This window comes from Bacillus rossius, chromosome 1 (assembly GCF_032445375.1).
Source record: "Bacillus rossius redtenbacheri isolate Brsri chromosome 1, Brsri_v3, whole genome shotgun sequence".
Lineage (NCBI taxonomy): Eukaryota > Metazoa > Arthropoda > Insecta > Phasmatodea > Bacillidae > Bacillus > Bacillus rossius.
In genome coordinates this window covers 13,280,246-13,301,139 of record NC_086330.1, presented here as the reverse complement: position 1 = coordinate 13,301,139, position 20,894 = coordinate 13,280,246, and the positions used below count along the sequence as shown (strand labels likewise).

The 20,894-nt window shown below is 37.1% G+C and overlaps 1 protein-coding gene across 1 annotated transcript in view; it reads left to right on the top strand.

Moving 5' to 3' along the window:
• Positions 1-708: 708 nt before the first annotated feature.
• Positions 709-20,894, top strand: part of LOC134528632 (outer dynein arm-docking complex subunit 4-like) — a 42,432-nt gene continuing 22,246 nt past the window's right edge. Inside the window, exons 1-2 of the mRNA XM_063362383.1 lie at positions 709-861; positions 16,043-16,522. Coding sequence (XP_063218453.1) covers positions 709-861; positions 16,043-16,522 — 633 coding nt within the window. The remainder of the gene's footprint in view (positions 862-16,042; positions 16,523-20,894) is intronic.

The window sequence follows — 20,894 nt, the reverse complement described above, 5'->3', positions numbered from 1 at the left end:
ATGCTATTGTAAGGAACTAAGTAGAGAGTAAGAAAAAAATAAAGATCCTGACAGTTTGTAGTGTCACCATATTTGTTTCAATTTTCAATACCCTTTTTGTATATTACAATTTAAATTGCAGAAAAAAATAATGTTTCATAGACACATAAATAGTGAGTGTGTGTCATTTCTCTATGTCCACGAGGTCTCGCCGCGTCAATTTTCTCATTGGGGCGAACCCGTCCGCTTAATTAAATAAACAGCTTTTATCGTTGAATGATTTCATGATTAATTTTATTAAAATCTGCTCTCATAAAAAAGTTAGTTTTATAGACATTCAATAGGTCTCTCTCTCTCTGAAAATCAATCTATGAATCGTTACAAATTTATTTCCTTCATTTTTTAGTTTGATTTGATACAATATGATTTCACTAAAAATCAAATTCTACCCCTTCCTATTTTCATTTCCACATTACGATGTTTCACTTCTTCCGCACGGAGGGACCCCACGCACTATTTTTGCATGCAATTAAAAACTATTTTTTTATCATGCCAAATAAGTATAACTCCTCACGCGCGTACCTAATTACAAGCACCCATTTTTTTTATTCCTTTAATTTTTTGGCTTGGGGCCACGTGGATTGTTCTCAAGAGGGAGATGTGTTGGCTGCAGTAGACTACGTGAGTGAAGGTTGCTGTGATTGTGCTAGTTGCACCAGTCGCACGAGCATGGCGCCCAAGGCGCGCGCGGGCCAGAGGACCGCCAAGGACAGCAAGGCGAGCCAGGGCAACAACGACTCCGAGGCGAAGATCCTGTGCGACGAGGCAGCCGGCCACCTCAAGACAGGCAACTACAAGAAGGCGCTCAGCGCCTACAACTCGGTGAGCGCCCCTCACTGACACCACCTTTGGAAACCCTTCGCATCGAATGCACACACGCGAAACGTTCAGAAATCACAAATTTGACGGTACACGTTTTGCAAACTACACAAGACGCGACAGCGCCACTCAAGTATATTGTTCAACTCATAGGCGTGCGCACGGTAGGTGCCACAGGTGCCTTGGCACCACCATTAGGGTTAACGTTATTTTGTTTTTTACAAGCAGAAATAATACATACTTACAAAAATCCGTATTATTTCCAAAAAAAATATGTTTTCCAATCGTGTCGAGTTACAGATATGTGCTCATAACACTATCAGTATATCAATTATCAATCGAACCAACTATACACACGGAAACAAGCCAGTTGCAATTACTTGTGTTGTACACGAGGGCCGCGGCTACGAAACTTCTGAAATGTAAATACTTCTCATTGTTCTCCTCGAATTACATAGAATGCGCGCTCGGAGTCCACTGTTCACTCCACTCGGCAGGCGCACGGAATAATAGCCGCCGTCCGCCAGGGTTTATTTAAAAAAAGAGAGAGAGTTTAGTTAGTTAAAAGGATAGGCTTACTCGATGACTTATATGCAGTCGCCGACAAAACATTTTTGTTGTATTCCAAAAGTTAAAACTTTTTCCACAATCTTATTTGTGTATTTTTATTATTTTAATATTTTACATATTTAAGGTATGTTGCAAAAACTCCCTTGATTTGTTGATTTTAAAACTTAACATTTGAGAATGTATTTTCTAGCATTTATTTGGCGTCTTCAGAAAACATGTAAGTACGGTTTTTCAAAGCCACCAGCATGAATTCCGTGCAAACAATTTGTGCAATTTACTTTATGGCTCAACAAAGCTTAAAACTGTAAATAGTTTAGTAGTTTTCCTGGTGATTATAACGTTCAAAGCCATAATTTGTCATAAAAAATGTTAAAATTTTTACATCTGTGTATTTAATGGTTTTGTTCGGAAACACCTTAAATAGCACCATTTTGCACTTTCAAATCCAAATTTTTCCGGGGGAGGACCCCCGGACCCCCCCCCCCCCCCCCCCCCCCGCTTTAGGCTCGGGGTCCGTGAATGACAGGGCTGTTGTGTAATCTGGCACCACCACTACTGAAGTCCTGCGCACGCCTATGGTTCAACTTCCAACTTTCTTGCGTTTTGGCTTACTTTTTCGACGGCCATATTTTAAAAGAAGTGTTCCGAAAACTGTTATATACGCAGACGTTATGTACATAGAAGCCGGTGTTCTTTTTTTAGTACATACACGCAAAGGCGTCGCCAGCCGATGGCCTAGGGGGGGGGGGGGGGGCAAGTTGTGGGAAAAGTATGTATATCTTTGCATTTGTCAACATTTTTTTAAATCTCTAGGGCTCTAGGGGGGGCAACTGCCCTCCTCACCCCCTAACCCCCACCCCCTGACGACGCCCTTGCATACACGTACATCATGTTTAAAGTTGTTAAAATGTCACAAAGTGATAGAAAATAACTTTTTAAAAATCAAATTATTGACAAAATCTTTTGTTTGCGTGAAAATATGAATAATCAAAAGAATCTCAGGGTAAAAATATGTTTCCCACAGTTTTACATTTTTAAGTTATAGGGTAGGTGACGTATTGACCCTTGTGTGCTTTATAAACGACTGTGACTTTCTTGCATTCGTTGCGTATTGCGTCGTTGCTTTTCTTGGGTAGTTTATGAACTCGGCCTTAGATGGCACATCGTGGGCATGCGTTTCATCTGTGGAGTCGAGTTTGTATCAATATAAAATAGCTCGTAAGTAAAACCACTTGAAACATGCACAGCATTGGTCCACATTTTAGTCACCAAATTACGGAGCGTTAACTTGAATGTGATTTTTTTTTTTAGTAACTGAATACGACTAGGTGTAAACCATTATTTTTATTTCAACATCAGTGTCAAACAAACCACGTGAATTTGAAGGAGTTTCGGTAGTAACTAATTATGATATACGTAAATGCTTACACAACTAAAAGCGGGTGACGATTTCTATCTGTAACGTAATTTATGTAACATACTTTAGGAGGGTATTCTTCATGACAAGGTAGGTAAAAATGATAAGTGAAATGTCCTACCTCCAGACCGAGATTACAGGTAGCTAGTGCTTTGGGCATATAATATTTAGCCATACATCCACCCATTTTTACTGTTCCATTTCCCACTATACGTTGTAAAATTTTACTAATCAAAGCTTATTTATAATCAGTTTTAAAATAGAATATTATGCAACTAAGTTCTAAGGGTTGTCGAATTTATGGGCTGTTTGTCTTGTTTCATATTAAAATTTAATAAGTATAAAACATAGGTTATAGTATACTGTATATTGTTAAACGTGTTTTAAATCTAATTCTAAAGTATTTGGTTTAAGGCCTAATATTCTAAAGCGCACTGAAATAGTTAGTATAAACTAACATTTCCCCTTGACATGTATTTTTGAAAATCTAATCATTACCGTACGATAAATAAACATATTTTTTCTCATCCCTCAATTTTTTTTGACTTCTTATGTTTTTCGCACCTCAAATTCTCCCGTCCCTCATAAACTGGCACTCTGGGTAAATTCCCTGTTGGTCCATATGTAAATCGGGGCCTGCCTACATCAATCTATATATGATGTGGACCCCCAGGAGAAATGCTGACATGAGACGGTAGAACGCCTTGTTGGTAGGCAACTTGTGTTACATGGTTGCTAATAGGGCTGCGCACAGAGAAATGTCAGGGCATATGTGCGTGGCAACAGGGGGGCACGGAATATCGCCATATCGGAAGACTACATTAATTACAGTATTCCGCCTGGCCTCTTCGAAAAAGGCTGAAAAGTATCATAACGTAAATCTGCCATAAGTTCAGAGGACGAGGCGGAATTCTACCATATTTCCTTATAAACTCCATGGAATGAGTACAGCTGCTTTGCTCTCGAAGTAGTATATAAAATACGTCGCTAGGTAGCACTGTTAACTCTCTAGCTGTTTCTTAGGTTAACTTAAAAGTCTACAGATAGCGCTTCTGACGTTTACTTTCTGTAGTTCCAGTCATAAATCAACTCAACAGATCGCGCACTAATAGAAACAAATGTTTCCAAAAATGGGTTACATAAAGCAAAACTGTATACTTATAACCACATATCTGAAAAAATAAAAATATGGTAGTTTTGAATTATGGCCCTTTTTCTCCTATTTTGACGGGGTGCGACGGAAGACTACCATAAGTTAAAACGTGACCGTACAGTCCTAATACTCGAACGACATGAGTAAATTATGTCTATCATCTTTGAAATAAATTGTATAAATAAACAGCATACAAAGTCTTGTGTTTCTAATCCATGTGTTAACTCCAGGTCACTATGTAGTTGAAATGAAATACAATATAGTGACCGAAAATCACAATTCCCTGAAAACCGTCGGTTAAGTAAGTAAAATGTTGCATTATTTATATCATATGTTTAACATGCCACGATAGATTATCACCATCAGGTGTATAGTCATCTATACTACTGAGGTGGCAGTTCAATTGAGTTTATTTTAAGTAATGTCTATCAAAATACCAATAAAATAAACTTAATCACTAATGATTTCACAAAAAAATATATATATATATATTATGTTACTACATCATTATGTTTCTGATGGGCTATTGAGGGTTCACTTTTCGTGGGCTGACTTCACTACTACCTTACTTCTTAATGGCTGTGGTGTTGTTTTTGTAATATTGAGGATGTTACAGGGTATTGTGATTAGAGCATTATGATTTTAGCCTGTGCTGTGAAAATAATTAGAAGAGTATTTTAACATATAGATGTACAGAAAAAATCAATTGCTGTTAAGAATAGATAAAAACAATCACGGCATTTTCAACCTGAGAACTGTGAATACGGAATATTTGTTATACTTTACTTGAGAACAATTTACGTTGGCTGTTTAAGTTTTACTGGTTATGTATTTGTGAAATTAGACCTATATTTTAACTGCCTCATTGACTAATAAATAATTTTGAAATACTGTAATGAGCTGGTTTCGTGAAAACATTTCAAAATATAAATTTATGAAAGCCTTGAAATAATTTTTATGTATGTTTACCAGGGGAATAGCCTATTTCCGATACTATATTTCTTCTTATTCTGAAATGCTTTGCTTTCTGTGAACAGATTAATAAGCGAGGTCAATGCAGACGGCAAAACACAACACCACAGTAGAGCGACAATGTGAAAGGAATTAGCCGTGACCTATAGTACGGAACCATCCTACCAATTTTCAAGAAAAAATCGGTGGGGCTGTATCGAGACTCACGGCCGTTAGTTTCACGTGAAACTTCTATGTCATCGAGTCGCTTTTAGTGTAATAGTTTAAAATAAAAACAATAAAAACGATAAATTGACTACGTGTTTAAAAAATTTAATTCAAAGCAGACACTAAATGGTAGCTTACTATTCATTTCAATTAAAATGCGACGAAAATTCTGTTTAACATTAACTTGTGATATGATAAATGAGATACCGAAGGCATGATATAAAAATTAACGTTTTTTGGTGAACGTTCAATCTCTTTTGCCCAGTGTTGTCAATTCCCTAAACACAATCACACGAGTTACCGCGCTGTCACATCTGAGTCGTGAGCTACACAGAACAGAAATATTTTCCGAACCTAAATTAAATCTAAATGTATTTGGAAGGTCTAGGTAAGGAAGGCTTAAGTGAGTCTCAGGTCGAAGCCTATATAGTAAGGAAAATGTTAAAGCAAGATGATACAGAACTTTTCGTCAGACTTTTTCTGGTACCCATATGTTTCACTGTGATTTTTAAGACGTTTCACGTCAAAATGATATAACAATTACCAGTCGGGATTTCGACCTATGTTCTCTGGAATACGAATATAGAGTCTTACGACTCGGTCCTTAAACTTCCATAGTGAATCTTTTATCATCTTTAAATTGCCTTGTAGTGATTCCTTATGCTATACAGGCGTGAGTGTACGATTATTGCATAACAGTACAAATACATAGTTTCATACTATAGTACTACATGTAGGCTATCATCACATGTCTTGAAAAATTATTGACATCTAATATTATAAGTACTTACAACTATCAAAAATTACTGTCTCCAAAATTTTAATTCACGTCTTTTGAGTATATCGTGTACTAGTGCGTGTAACTACATGTGATTTTGTTTACACATGTACCATGTGTGTAGGCAGTTTTTGTGGAAGGGAAGGGTAGAAACCATCAGTCCCTCCTTTGGAAACTCTTACAAAGATAATGCTTGAGAAGAACATTTTTAGGTTAGTTGACGATCTCTTAAGTATTTTTTAAATTCCTGCCATTGTAGTTTTTGTAAAATACTTATTGTTACAGAAACATGTTCCTCTTTCGAATAAGCTTCTCTGCACTAATACCTGTGCCTTGTTAACAGAAGTCTAAACAAATATACACATAAAACAAATAAAACACAAATCTGTTTAAAGAAAGTCAGTATCTATGTGAATATCAAAAAATTCAGTGTAGTTCATTAAATAAAATTTCCACTGACAAGCAATATTTTAAATAGTAGGTAAATTAATTCAAGATGTCGTTTCGGACATACGCCATTACTCATTAAACTCTATGTCATGACAAACCTCAACTGTTTGTGCCTTAAGAAGGGAATAGATCTCTTTCCCGAAACAATCATATACAGTGTTAGTCTGCGCTATCATCATTGTGGTTTTCAAAATATCTGGGTTTTTTTCGCTTAACTGTTGCTTACGGTGTTTGTCTATGCTCTCATAACTGTTTATTCACATCGCTGGGTTCACCTGTGCATCTCTGTATAGTCGTTTTTTTGACGTGACAACGTCTAATAAATCGATGAACGCCGGCTGCACGCACGAAAAAGTGTCCCGTAACGCACATTGTCCCACTACGGATATCCCACTACGGATGTGTCCTGTTATGCTCATTGTACGCATGCGTGGCATCCAGTGGCGTAGCCAGGATTAGCGTATGGGGGGTGTTAAGAAGCATGCCCCCCCCCCCTTCCCCCGTATTAAAGCGGGGGGTCCGGGGGTCCTCCCCCGGGAAAATTTGGATTTTAAGGTGTATAATAGTGCTATTTTAGCAGTTTTCGGTACTTAAATTTAAATATTGTAATGGTAAAAATTTTATTAATTTTAATATGAAATTTTGTTTGAGTGATGAATAAGAAATTAATTAAAGATTTGGTGCTAAGGGGGGGGGTTCGAACCCCTAAAACCCCCCCCTGGCTACGCCCCTGGTGGCATCTCTCTTCCATTCGATTGGAACAACCATCGATTTGACTTTTCAATCATATTTTCGTCGTTTGAATTATTAATATCATGTAACTAGCTGCATTACCCAGCGTTGCCCGGGCTGAACACAGGGTGAAGGGGAACTGTTTAGAGATCAGATGTAGTTAGTAATTGTCTTCTTAATTTGAATGTCAAGTGTGCAAAATAATTTATATCATTTTCAGATCCCGACAGACGTTGTTCTGCCAGTTTATAGTTATTTACCTGGTCTGTATGTAATCTAGACTCTATAAAGCAATATAGAAAAAAAACTTAAAAATAAGGGATTACTATTATTGAAAAGATTCCATTATCTAGCTAAAGCTCGGCATGCATTGCAATGCCTCATTCAGTTTTGTTTTGTAATATGTTTGAAGTAGTTATACATATACAAATAATCTATCCATGTCTCTAAATATATATTTATCTCTATCCACATATATAGTCCTATATATCTATGTATCTCTCTATCTGTATTTAACTCTTTATATCTACATATATACCTCACACTATCTCTATGTATTCTATATGAGGGTACTGATTGCTTCGTTGTTAATATCACACGGGTGTTTTTACATGTATGGGAAAATTAAGAATGATAAGGCATCTAGTGCGTGGCAACAATGTTAATAGGCAATAGGAAATAAACTTCTAGCGCCTGCGGCATTGTCAACACACACTTCGTATGTGTACTGCATGTTGTATCTAACCCCCTCCAATGCATTTGATTCTAAATTGGACTTTTAGTAAGGATCCCAAATGTTATTGATAATATAATATAGGCTATAGCCTTCCTCGATAAATGTAGGCCTACTATCCAACACTGAAAGAATTTTTCAAATCGGACCAGTGATTCCTGAGATTAGCGCGTTCAAACAAACAAACAATCTCTTCAGCTTTATAATATTAGTATAAATTTAACGATCGTCCACCGACTTTCAGCACAATCGGTACGGTTATTAATTTCCCGCCTACCACTATAAGAAATAAACATGGCCAACTACATACGTTTTTAAAACTTCCACAACACAAAAAATATATATAACATCTGAAACAATTGTTTCCAGTATGGCCTCGTGGCCGTTCAATTAGCATCGCTAACTACCAATCCAAAGGTTGACAGATCGAATTACGGCCGCTGCAATACTTTCATTTTTGTACTTGTAAAAATAAATACGGCGCGCGCGACACTACAAAAGTAATAAATATATTTGAATTAATGAATGCAAATAAAAGTAAATTTATCAATTAAATTGTAGATTTCATTTCACTCCTTCTTTGTATCCATACAAAATAGTGATAATTCAATAAAAAATATTCAATTTTATTCATAAAAGTATGCAGAGGTAGATTTTATCATACAAAAGATAGAAAAATTTAAAAAAATTTTCTTCTTCAAAGAATATAATATTTTTAATGCCTAAATGGTTTGGTTGCAAAAACCTATTACGGCTCAGTCTCAGGCCGAATATGATATTTCATTTTCTTCTGGATCAATCATTTCATCAATGTTTTGTTATGACGGTGTCACGTTAAACTATCGTCCGTAAATCGACTTTACAGACAACTAATTATTATTATTATTATTATTTTTTTTTTTTCAATTTTTATCTGTTAAGTTTCATCGTTTAGTTATTCTGTTTGCCGTTATGCACCAAATGGAACATAAATATTCATGTAGACTTACATAATTTGTACATTTACATTAAAATACCTGTATCACTACAAAATAGTGTTACCATTTATGCTTCGTGTTGTCCCAGTAGCTTCAATATTTAGTTATTTGCAAACAATTGTTTGGATAGCTTTCCAGTATTAGCTGCGCACGTTAAGCTCGGTAAAACAAAAGAAAGCCAAAAGTAATATAAAAAAGTTAACTTTTCTTTGGCTTTAAAACCAAACAATTAAAATGTTTATACAATAACTTCATGCTTGTAAGCACACACATATTTTAACTAAACACACTCTTTTAATATCTAACATTTATTTCAAAATAACTTTACAATCGACAGTGCAAACTCTTACAATTTTTTTTTTACTAGTTTATATTTCTATATTATAATTATTGTACAGCGGGATTGTAAGTTTGTTTGCAGGAAATTAGCTAAAAAATTGCCAGACTAGTTTTACAAATTATATTTCACTGTTATGAAACTACACCATTAATTAAGAATTAACGAACAACATAAGAACACATAAATTTGTTCGTTACCGAGGCTAGATGTTACTGCACGTAATGCACGTGTTAATGACACATGAAACTACAGTACACCCGTGGAATAAAATCATGTCAGTGTTAAGAAGATTGCATTCATCCGCTCTACCACTCTGGTTCTGGGGTAGAGCGCCTGCCTTGTGACTTGTAGGACCCGGGTTCGCGCCCCGGCTCCTCCAAGGCGGATTGCCCAGACAAAATGGTGGCATTTTCTCTGGTAGGAATACAATCCCTTGTAACAAGTCAGGCTACCAAAGAAACGGTGGGTGGAACAGAAAAAAACCTTCCAGGTGGCCTCCAAATGGGGAGCCCGTTTCTTTTCTTGGGCTCCCCATGCGGTGGCCATTCCGGGGGTTTCTCCGGGGGAACGGAGTTTTGCAAAAAAAAAAATATATATATATATATATATATATATATTAGTTTTGTAGCGTTATAGTTTTTAGTAACTGTAGCATTATCATTCCACCATGTTATAAAAATAGTTCAAATTAACATTTTTTTTTGCTTTTGTACATAAAATATTTGAATTAAGCGTGTATCAGTCAGTGAGTGGTTGTATACCGATTTTGTGTGTTCAACCATTTATCGGTATATATTTTCTTGAAGTAAAATTTTTAATTTTAGTCAAAAACCTTTGTTATGTAGTATTTTAGAAGTTTTAATATTTATAGGTACATTAATTTTATTCCTAAAAATATTTCTGTAAAACCACATAGTTTTCAATAAGGAAGATCGTCTTTAACATACGGTTTTTTTATGTGTGTGTGTTTACCAGTATAAATCCAAATGTAAATAAAATATTCTATTTATTTCAACAAGAGCATAGCCTTTGATACTTTCCAACATAATCTTATAATTAAAAAAATATAAATTTTAGGCCTCGTCAAGCAATGCGTGGTATATATGTTTTAATTATCTTACAAATAGACGCTTTTCAGTCAATGTGCAAAGGCATTTTCAAGGTATTAGGTGTTCCGCAAAGTACTAGTTTATCTCAACTACTCTTTAATATTTAATAAATGACATTCCAACTGTAATCAGAATTGATGAAAAAATAATAATTGGTACATATATTTGTGAAACTATTCAGCCAGCTGTCCGGATCTGATTTTCAAGTTAACAAAGTCTCTGAAATACGATAGCATTTATTGTATAAACTTTAGTCAAAAAACTAATTTTATTTACCAGAATTATCACATAGTAAGTTATGACATTAAACGTGGTGTCCTCTTTTAAGACCTTCGAGTTATATTGATGCCAAACTTTTTTTTTTCACCAACATGTACGTAGATAATACTATTAGCAACACATGACGATCTTTAGGTCTTATTAAATTTAAAAACTTTCTCTGCATCAAGTGATTTTAATTAGAAAAGAATTGAAAGTATGCAGAAAAATTTATTTAATTAATATTTAAAAATTTCAGTCATTTAAATTATTTTGAATATGCTACATACCTATACAACCTATTTGCATTTTCTATTTATTAGACGTTCGATCAGTGATGCCCTTTTTATTATATATTTTATTACCATTTTTGTTGGGTCAGACGTAATGAATCGGTTGGGATTAGAATTCCAACTTACAATTACAGAATTAGTGACACTTTTAAAACCATTAGTAACTATAAAATGTGTAAAAAACTATAACTCCTTTTGAATAATCTACAAATATTCATTGGGAACACTTTTGTAATCTACATATTTATTTTGTATACACCATTTTATTTTCGGTTTAAGATTTTTGTGAAAACCAAAGTAACCAATTGGTTAACATGAACTTTATCTCTCTGTGTGTTGTGTTGTTTCGTGTTGATGTGTAGATATCAGTGTGTGTTTTTGTTGTTATTTTATGCCATTCTTTTATAGGTGCTGTAAGGCACAAAATCTGAATTTCAATTAGATCTGACAGGATAATATGCTACGCATAGTAATAGTAGGTAATACTTAAATTTCAGCAGAGTTTATTTTTGAAAGACTGCAAGCCTCGATGTACGAGCCTATGTCTCCCCTAGAGCGCTTGTGCTGCTTGCCCTGTGCCAACAAACTACACTACACAAAAAAATATATATGTATAGAGAGAGAGAGAGAACTATCGCTATAGTTGAAAATTTGAAATGTATAATATTTTTACTGTTAAAAATGAGTATTATATTATATTATTATTAATATTATTAGATTATAACTGCTGTAACATAGTTTTTTTTTTAAGTACTTTGTACGTTTACAATGCAGTTGTTTACATTCTTCAACCTTACAATGGCTCTTTCATGAATTCATCACGGACTTAACATTTAACAAGCTTGAATTATTGAGTATTATAATGCACACATTTAACAAGGAAAATTAAAAAAAAAAACCTGTTTACGTCAGCAAAATTAAACATAATTATGGCATGAGAGCAGGGGCGCAACAACAGGGGGGGGGGGGGCAAAATACCCTTGCCCCCCCCCCCCCTCTGAAACCTTGAAGTGGGGGCAAACGGGGGCAAAGAAAGTGCTGTGTAAACAATTTTTAGATAATAAAACTGCTTAAATAACACCATTTTCCACCTTGAAATACAAATTTTCCCGGGGGAGGACCCCCGGACCCCCTGCTTCAATAGGGGGGATCGATGATTCTTTATAAAATGGTATATTGCCCCCCCCCCCCCCCCCCCTTTTGGAAATTTAGTTGTTACGCCCTTGCATGAGAGTAATGACATCTAGCGGCGTGGAGTGAAAATAGCTTGAATGCAATGCTATACATTGTGTCGCACTTCGCCAATTATAATTAGCCAGTTTTTCCCATATTACTACTACTACTAATAATAATAATTCTTATAATACTGTCACACTCTTTCATGCACGAATTATCCATCGTTTTTGACACGCTTTGAGTGCGCTCTCGTAAAAGTTCTAGGAACTACTAGGAGGGTCATGTGAGCGGCGCCATGGAATAAACTCCACGAACTGCGCGGAGTTTAACTCAGCCTGCACTCTGGCCGGTGAACCTGGAACTACTTAAAGTCGATTGGCGCATGTCGATACCTCGGTTATGGTCGATACATTGCCGGTTAGTGCGTCGTGTTATTGATGTCCCAATGTACCATCCTAGTTCGTAACTGTCTTAATACCATAATCAATTTATTATAAATAATATTATCACTATTAAGTAATTTACCTGAGAATTTATGTGGTTCCCCTCAGTCTTCTAACTCATATTTTACGGTAGGTAATGTAAAGGTTTTATCTGGGTTTTCCTGTGAGAGTTTTGTGTCCAAAAAACATTTTCGTTTCAGTCGTGAAGAGCGATAGTTTCTTTTAAGTGACTGACACATGTTAAATATGTGATGAAAATGAGGGAATATCGAATTGGAAAAAAAAAAAAAAAAAGAACACTAACGATTAATTGGAAGACCACGGGCATATTGATTGTAAAGGCTAAAGTAGATCATAGACATTACGTAACTAGTCTCGCACCGCGACTGACGTCATTCAGCTGTCGCCACTTTCAAACGGTGGAGTTGGTTTCATAACATTTGGCGTTTTTATTTTTCAAGAGAACCATGCACACTCCATAATTAGAGCCATGATTGTTTAGCGGGTTTGTGCCCCGAGCGCCGCATTTGGGAGGGGGGACGCTAAATTGGCAGAGTAATTTTGACTATAGATATTTACTATAATATCGTAGTGTTAGGACACAAAAAAAAAGTTGAAGGCAGATTAACTGAATTATCTACATTGAAAGATACACGTATTTCGTCCAATATTTAAAAAAAAATTGTATTTTTCTCATACTATCCAACATAGGTATGATGTCTTAAATATTAAAGGGCTGACTTGAGACTGTGAGCAAGTCATGGAGGAAGAAGCTTACAGCTATCGACCGGAGTGGTCTGTTGATCATAGGAACGTGATCTTCAGTGAAACAGTGACAGAAACGTCAAATAGTGATAAGGATGATCTTCTTGATAAATAAATAAATCTTGATAAAAAAACATATGTTTTCAATTATAAATAATTGTAATATATATATAAAAATTATTTATAGATTGTTTTAAGTTAGTGCCCTAAAATACCATGCAACTGCATCTTTAAATGTAGCGGAAGAAAATATATTTATTAATATATAACAATCGCCAGTATTTTATCCTATGCCAGGGACATTATTTCACCTCTATACAACTGATACATCTTGCGTCTGTTATTATCTATTTCCACAGAATTTACACTCTGTAGATGACCAAAAATATTCAAGCACAAATAATTATAACTGGATTTCTTGGAGTGTCAATTTTAAGAATTCGAAAATGTTCTTAATCTTGGATATAAACTGCATCATAATGTTGTGAAGAGTAGCCTTTATACCCATGTGAATGTATTTTGTTAAAGTATTATTTCGTATTCCCATTTACTTTAGTATGAATCAAAATTCAATATCTATGCTAGTCTATTATTCTCAAATTAATATCATGGTTTTTTTTTAATTGTAACATTTTCTTAAAGTTTACAATGTCAATTACCAATGAAAAGTCTCGTTTTAATACGCCTAAAATTATATTTTGCAGTACCTATGTTTTTATTTAATGGCTTACGAAGGTTTAATACTACTCATAGGAGTGTAATTTTTTGTTCTCAATTGTAATGTAAACATTACTCAACTGTTATATTAATAGTTTTATGAGTATTTGTACTTACTTTTAAAGTAGACCTTAGTTTTAAAATAACCATCCTGATTGGTTAGAAGATCTATCGGCTGATAGTGTATGCCGACGACCAACTGTTAGGAATAACAGTTTTGTCCTGAGCCATTTTGAGGAGCAATAGTATATTTTATGCGTCATGTTCTGAAAAAAAAAAAAAAAAATATATATATATATATATATATAGTTAACCGTGCATAGTATGTTTGGTTATAATCAAAGATATTTCTACAAATAGTGTTATTAACGAATACCTTCTACTGTGTCAACAACTGAAAGTAAATAATGTTCGCAGGCTTTCACGGCCATTGTCTGAAGTAGCTTGGCTTCTGGGTTGTAGCCGTTTCCTTGGCGAATAATTCACTGACGTTTCGGTTGACATTGCAGTTGACTTCAGCAGGGAGCAGTTACCTACCTACTGATAATGGCGACTGCAATGTCGACCGAAACGTCGGTGAATTATCCGCCAAGGACACGGCTGCAACCCAGAAAAAAGACTTGAAACACATGAAACACTCCCATTCGTTTCCTACTTTTCCTATCATCGTCCTATCCTTAACAGAATATCACAGATTGGAAGTAGTTAAATAGCAAACATGTATAAAAGTTATAGTTAAAATAATCTCTTCGTTAAAGTAATAAACATATTTGAATTAATGAGTGCAAATAAAAGTAAATTTATCAATTAAATTGTAGATTTCATTTCACTCCTTCTTTGTATCCATACAACATAGTGATAATTCTATAAAAAATATTCAATTTTATTCATAAAAGTATGCAATAATTTCATCAATGTTTTGTTATGACGTTGTCACGTTAAACTATCGTCCGTAAACCTACTTTACAGACAACCAATTTTTTTTTAATGGCGTGTAAATGTCAATTGAACATGTTAAATTTAGAGTCCAATTTGTTCAAAATTCATTAAGTTGATAATGTTATTGTTAATAAAAGTTATTATCAGTGGTTATAAGCGATAAATGATTTGTTTGTTATTAATAAAAATGTTGAAAATTTGCTAAATGTAAATTTTTTTGGATTAAGTATCCCAAGAGTTCCTGAATTGAAAGTATTTTCATAGTTGCTATAGGCTAATCGACAAATTTAATTGGATTTATAATATTTTGAATTTTATTTGATTAATGGACTAGGATTTAATTATTGAAAAACATACAAACTTACGTCAACTTACGAGTTACACATTGGACTCTAAGAAGTGTATCGTTAGTTCATTTGTCAGGGATTGTGTAACATTGGTAAAGTTTTTTTTTTCATCTATACAATTAAGGTTATTTTAATGCACTTAGATATTAATTTTGGCGAGTACGTGTTTATAAATGTGGATGCCACATAAAATTTGATTGAACCTAGACATTCACATTTTTATTGTTTCTGAATTATATAATATCACATTTATCTTTCAAGGGTGTCTGGCGTCCTTGAATGAATAATTTACGTATAAAATCGATGATGAATGTTTCAGATCACACTTAGACCAAAGGTTGCGAAACCAAGTTCTACCACAATGTAATACTATTTTGTATTCCATGTACCAACGAAACATGCTACCAATAAACCCTGTGCAAGATGCTTGTAAAACAGGCGTGCAAGATTATAGGTCAGAAGGAAGTTAAAACACGGAGGAGAGCGATCGTTCAAGACAACGAACGGAAAATTGCAGGTTCCGCGAACGATCAAGAGGCACTCACTCAGACAGCAATTGATTCGCTGTTGACGCGTCGCCATGGCGACCGGCACCTCGGGCGTTTTCGACGTCGCGGCACAAGTGCCTTGTGGAGGAGGGGGGTTGTGGGAGCGGGGGGGTTGCCGCCGCCGTCTCCGCGCCGACCCGCGGGTGTGGCGAGAACACACGCGAGGCGGAGAGTGGGTCAGCGTCTGCACCGAGGCCTGCCAGTGACCGGCTCCGAGTAAGACAGCGACGAGCTTGAAGCGTCCGCCTCCTCCGGAGAAGCGAGGCATGGCGGGCCAGCCGAGGAGTCCCTCGGCCAGCGAGCAGGTGCAGGGCATCCTCAGCACGTCGCGCGACGCCGAGGTGCTGCAGAGCTTCCTGCGCGTGGACGCGGGGGGCGGAGTGGCGGAGGACAGCCCGAGGGCCCGCTCGCACGACGGCTCCAAGCCCCCCGGCGCCACCAGCTTCTCGCAGCTGACGCAGGGCCTGCACCTGCACGAGGGGCGCAGCCCCAGGAGGAGGAACAAGAAGGGCGGCGAGCGCCAGAGGCTGCAGGAGGAGGTGTACACGGACAAGGACCGCGCCGCCGCCGTGGTGATGGGCAGCCGCGACATCAAGCAGTCGCTGCGGCTCAAGAGGAAGCAGGACCGCAGCCGCGCGCTGCAGATCCCCGCCGAGGCCGAGCCGGGCGCGCTGCTGGCGCTGGGCAGCCGCGAGATGCGCTCGGGGAACGTGCGCAGCGCCATCGGCTTCGTGCACAAGGTACACCCTGCGTCGCCCGCCGCGTACTACTTCTGGACCGTGAGCCACCTTTAATCTTAGAATCGCACACTTCGCGCCCCGCCGTCGCTTCTGATGATTCGAACAAGGTGACGGGGTCGCAATCTTGTATTGACTACCCACATAGCGAGCTATGGGAATGTAATAGTTCCTGGTATCGCTGTCACACGCTCCCGGCCGAGCATGTGAAGAAACGGCGGCGGCCTGTCGCTTGTCTCGGCCCCAGCCGCTGGTCGTCGCCGAAGCAAACAACAGTGAGTGTTCGCTAACAGTTCTGTTTCAATTATGCTTTGGAATGTAAAAACAAAAGGTGGGTTGTCTGTAAAGTCGGTTTATGGACGATAATTTTATGTGATAACGTCATAAGAAAAACATTGATGAAAATTTGCATACTTTTTTTTAATTTTCAAATATTATTTACAGTATTTTTTTTTTGCAAATTTAATTTAAATAATATTTGTTTAAATATAATCACGCACAATTAGTTAAAAAAAAAGCCCGCCTTGACCTGTTTGATATTATAGAAGATTTTCTCGCAACGGTGGTTGGCCGGTTCCTTGCACGCTCGGCTCAGGCGGAACGTGACAATTTTTCCGTGCGTGCAGCCGGCGTTCGTCGATTTATAAGACGTTATCACGTCGATAAAAGGAACTGGAATGTTACTCCCACCCTGCCCTGATGGGGCGCATGCGTGGGAGGGGAACATGAGGTCGGAACAGTTACTGCAGGAACCACGGGCGCGTATCCCCTCGCTGAGGGAGTCCGCTCTTCATTGCGATACCGCGACTGTGAAACGGGTGTTCGATAAACATAAACTGTGTTTTATGGCAAACTTTCGGTACATGTAAAATGTGTCCTGCTTGCTGCATACGTAAAGGCCAGAATATTGGCAGTATACAACATACAAGCACCTACAGAGCGGTTAAAACCCACGTGCGAAACTCTCGGGTCACGACCCCCCCCCCCCTTTTCCCAACTGAAAATTTTTACATCCCCCCTCCCCTCAAAATGGAAATCCTTAAGATTTGCACCCCTGGGAAAACAATAAAACAGCTGACTGCTGACTAAACAAGTTCGTTGATTAATTTATAATTATTTCGAAAACTCACTAATGTAAATGTTACAATAGGCGGAAGCGGGACTGCCATTGTAAAAATCAGCCTCCCGTGGCATGGTGGTACAGGCCTTAGCCGGGTTGTGCCGGGGGGGGGGGGGGGGGGCTGGTAAGACGCGTCGGACCTCTTCAGTTTGTATAACATTAAAAAAAAAATGACAGGAAAGTGGAGTTTTAAGAATGGATGGATTAACTAATGTACCTACAATGAAAGGTCTCGTCGACTCTATGTCATTACAGACAGATGGTGAAACGGTGCAGTGCAGCAGAGACGGAATTAACTGGTTGGCAAGGAGTACCCCGATGAAACCCGACCTGTTCAACACCGTTTCCTCCACGCAAGACATCCGGGCTTAAATAACACCAGGAATCGAACCCTACCCTTCGAGCCTGACACTACTTCGTGTCAGAGGCGGATCTAACGCTAATTCATTTATATATTTAGTAGAGACATTGAATATATATAAGTTATATATATTCAATGGTAGAGATGGGCCAATCTAATTCTCAAACTCCATAAAAATCCTTAGTCTTCGAGGGAAATAATATTAGAGGAAATAAAATATATTAAAAAATTCAACACCGATAGCTTTTAAAGTTTACTAGGTCAATTTTTTCTTCATACCTATCCCGTTACCATTCCCCATGATATTGTAATTAATTATGTAATTTTATAAATAAAATTAAAATATTTATTGATTCTGGAAACTTGGTTTGTGAAACAAACATTTAAAGGTTGGAATGTTTCTGCGTCATAGTTAACATTTTTATTTTGTGTGCGTTATATTATTTTTCACCCTTGAGACCTATATTTGGATTCTAGTCGTATATTCGAGGTACTCTTTGGGATTCGTATTCGAGATTCAGATTCGAGAAGATTGGGGTTCGGCCCGTCAGTAGTATTTAGTTTATGCTTGTAGCCTAAAAAAACGTATACCTGTCAACGGTGATGCATAATATGCGTCTGCTATCGTGGTGACGTTTATTTATCACCTTTAAAATATATAAACGTTTTTTTCGTTCTCTTCTGTTTTGGAAAACTATTGTGTTTGTTTCGTTATTTCGTTTTGTCGTGTTTTTGTCTCGTTTCAACCGTTGTGCTAATTTTTTTTGTTCAATATTTTTGTGCTGTCATCATTGTTTGGGGTGTTTTTCGTTCTCTTAGTCCATTTTTATTTGTTTGTTGACCATATTCCTGTTGTGAAATTATATGTGGTGTTTATATCCTGTTGACAACAGCAATTTTTTTGCTTAATTTATGTTTTTGTCTTTTGTTTTTTTTTTGTAGTTTTCTTCTACAGACATACATGTGCTTAAGCAATGGCGTATGTCCAAAAGCTTACATAAAGTCATGCACTCCCATTGCACAAATCTTTCAAAGATAATATAAACGTAGAAAAATTAACTTACGAAACGTCAGTTTGCTCTCCACGGAAACACGAAGAGAGGGCGGGCGAGGGGAAAGTCTCCCCTCCCCTTGCCGGGCGACCAACCACCGCCTAGCACGTGCGAGGGACGGTGTTTATAGATCGGCAGCTGCCACGTCGACGGCCTCGGGCGCCTGGCGCCTGGCGCGAGGCGCGGACAAATGTGTGTCATCCGATATGAAAAACAAAATTGCTTGTCTGTAAAGTCGGTTTACGGACGATAGTTTAACGTGACAACATCATAACAAAACATTGATGAAATGATTGCATACTTTTGTGAATAAAATTGAATCATTTTAATTTTAATAATAAAAGAATAAATACTTGAAATTATACTAGTAATCAGACTTTTAAAATGCAAGAATAATTAACCTTTATTGCCTAAATTGTTGTAATAGCAATGAAAACCACATTAACTTTTCACTTCACTTTATAAACAGTCGACGAAACAGTTCACGTGTAGATGACTTGTAATTAATTTTAAAAACTGGCGTTTAGCTATAAAGTTTAAATATAATTATGAACAAGTTTTCATATAAATAAACTGTAATCAAATATCTATCATCAATTATATGAATCACCATAATTTTTTAGTCAATTGTAACATAACCTATTATTACTGCACTCGCCGACAGCGTAACGGAACAATGAGCGTAACAGAACAATGTGCGTAACGGGACACATTTTCGTGCGTGCTTCCGGCGTTCATCGATTTATTAGACGTTGTCACGTCAAAAACCTAATATTTGTCACGTACTATACAAACTTGCGATGTATTAAAAATCAAATGACTGCAAATAAATTTTATTTATTTATTATCTAAGTATTCTAAGTTGAATCAAAAATATTTGGAATAGTGGGAATAATATGTGGTTTTGATGTGAGGTGTTATCGGGAAGAATGTTGGTTTGGTTGGTTTGAAAAAAAAATGTGTGTGTGAAGTCCACGCGTGACGGAAATTAAAACTTCTTGCTTATTATATTGTAAGGTATTGGAATTTTAATTTCCCTTGGCTGAGGTCACAGATAAAAAAGAAATTTATATATATGCAAGTATGCGAGTTGTGTGCAAGTGTGCAAGTGTAAAAGTGTGCAAATAGGCTGCGTAATTTCTACCTCTCCCCTGCCGTCTCGTCGTCTACCGGTTCCCCCACCACGTACTTAACTATTCCCCAATGCGATCGGAATTTTCGCAACGCTCGAAAATTTGTAGCCCCATTCAGGAAAGAAGTTTCACTTAAAAAAAATTAAAGGGGGCACTAAGATGAGTTCTTGCCTTGGGTGGAAACAAGTACAGTTAGGTCCTTGCCAGTGGTATCTGGTTGTCGAACATCACTCGCAAGACGATGTTTGCTTGTGGCCATTGACAGCCGCGTGCAGTGGCAGATTTTCCTTCTCTTTTTTCTTAACCTAACTAAAATCTAAGTGTATTTGAGATGGGTCCGGGCTAGGGTGGGGCCTAGATGCGTCTCAGGCTGAAGCCTGTACGCCTGGTCGGGTCGTTACCACAACGCCGAAATACCATAACGCCGAATGTCAAAATTGACCACAACGCCGACAGCTAGAAAACTGCAGTGTACCACAACGCCGAAATAACAACTGAATGAATTTGTGTGTGTTTCTTAAATGTACATTAACGCCGAAATACCACAATCAAACCTAACCTTACCTAACCTAACTTAACCTAGCCTATCCTAGCCTAGTCTAACCTAACCTAGTCTAACCTAACATAGTCTAACCTAACCTAGTCTAACCTAACCTAGTCTAACCTAACCTAACCTTTGTGGCAGTCCTGCAATGACTTTTTCGGCGTT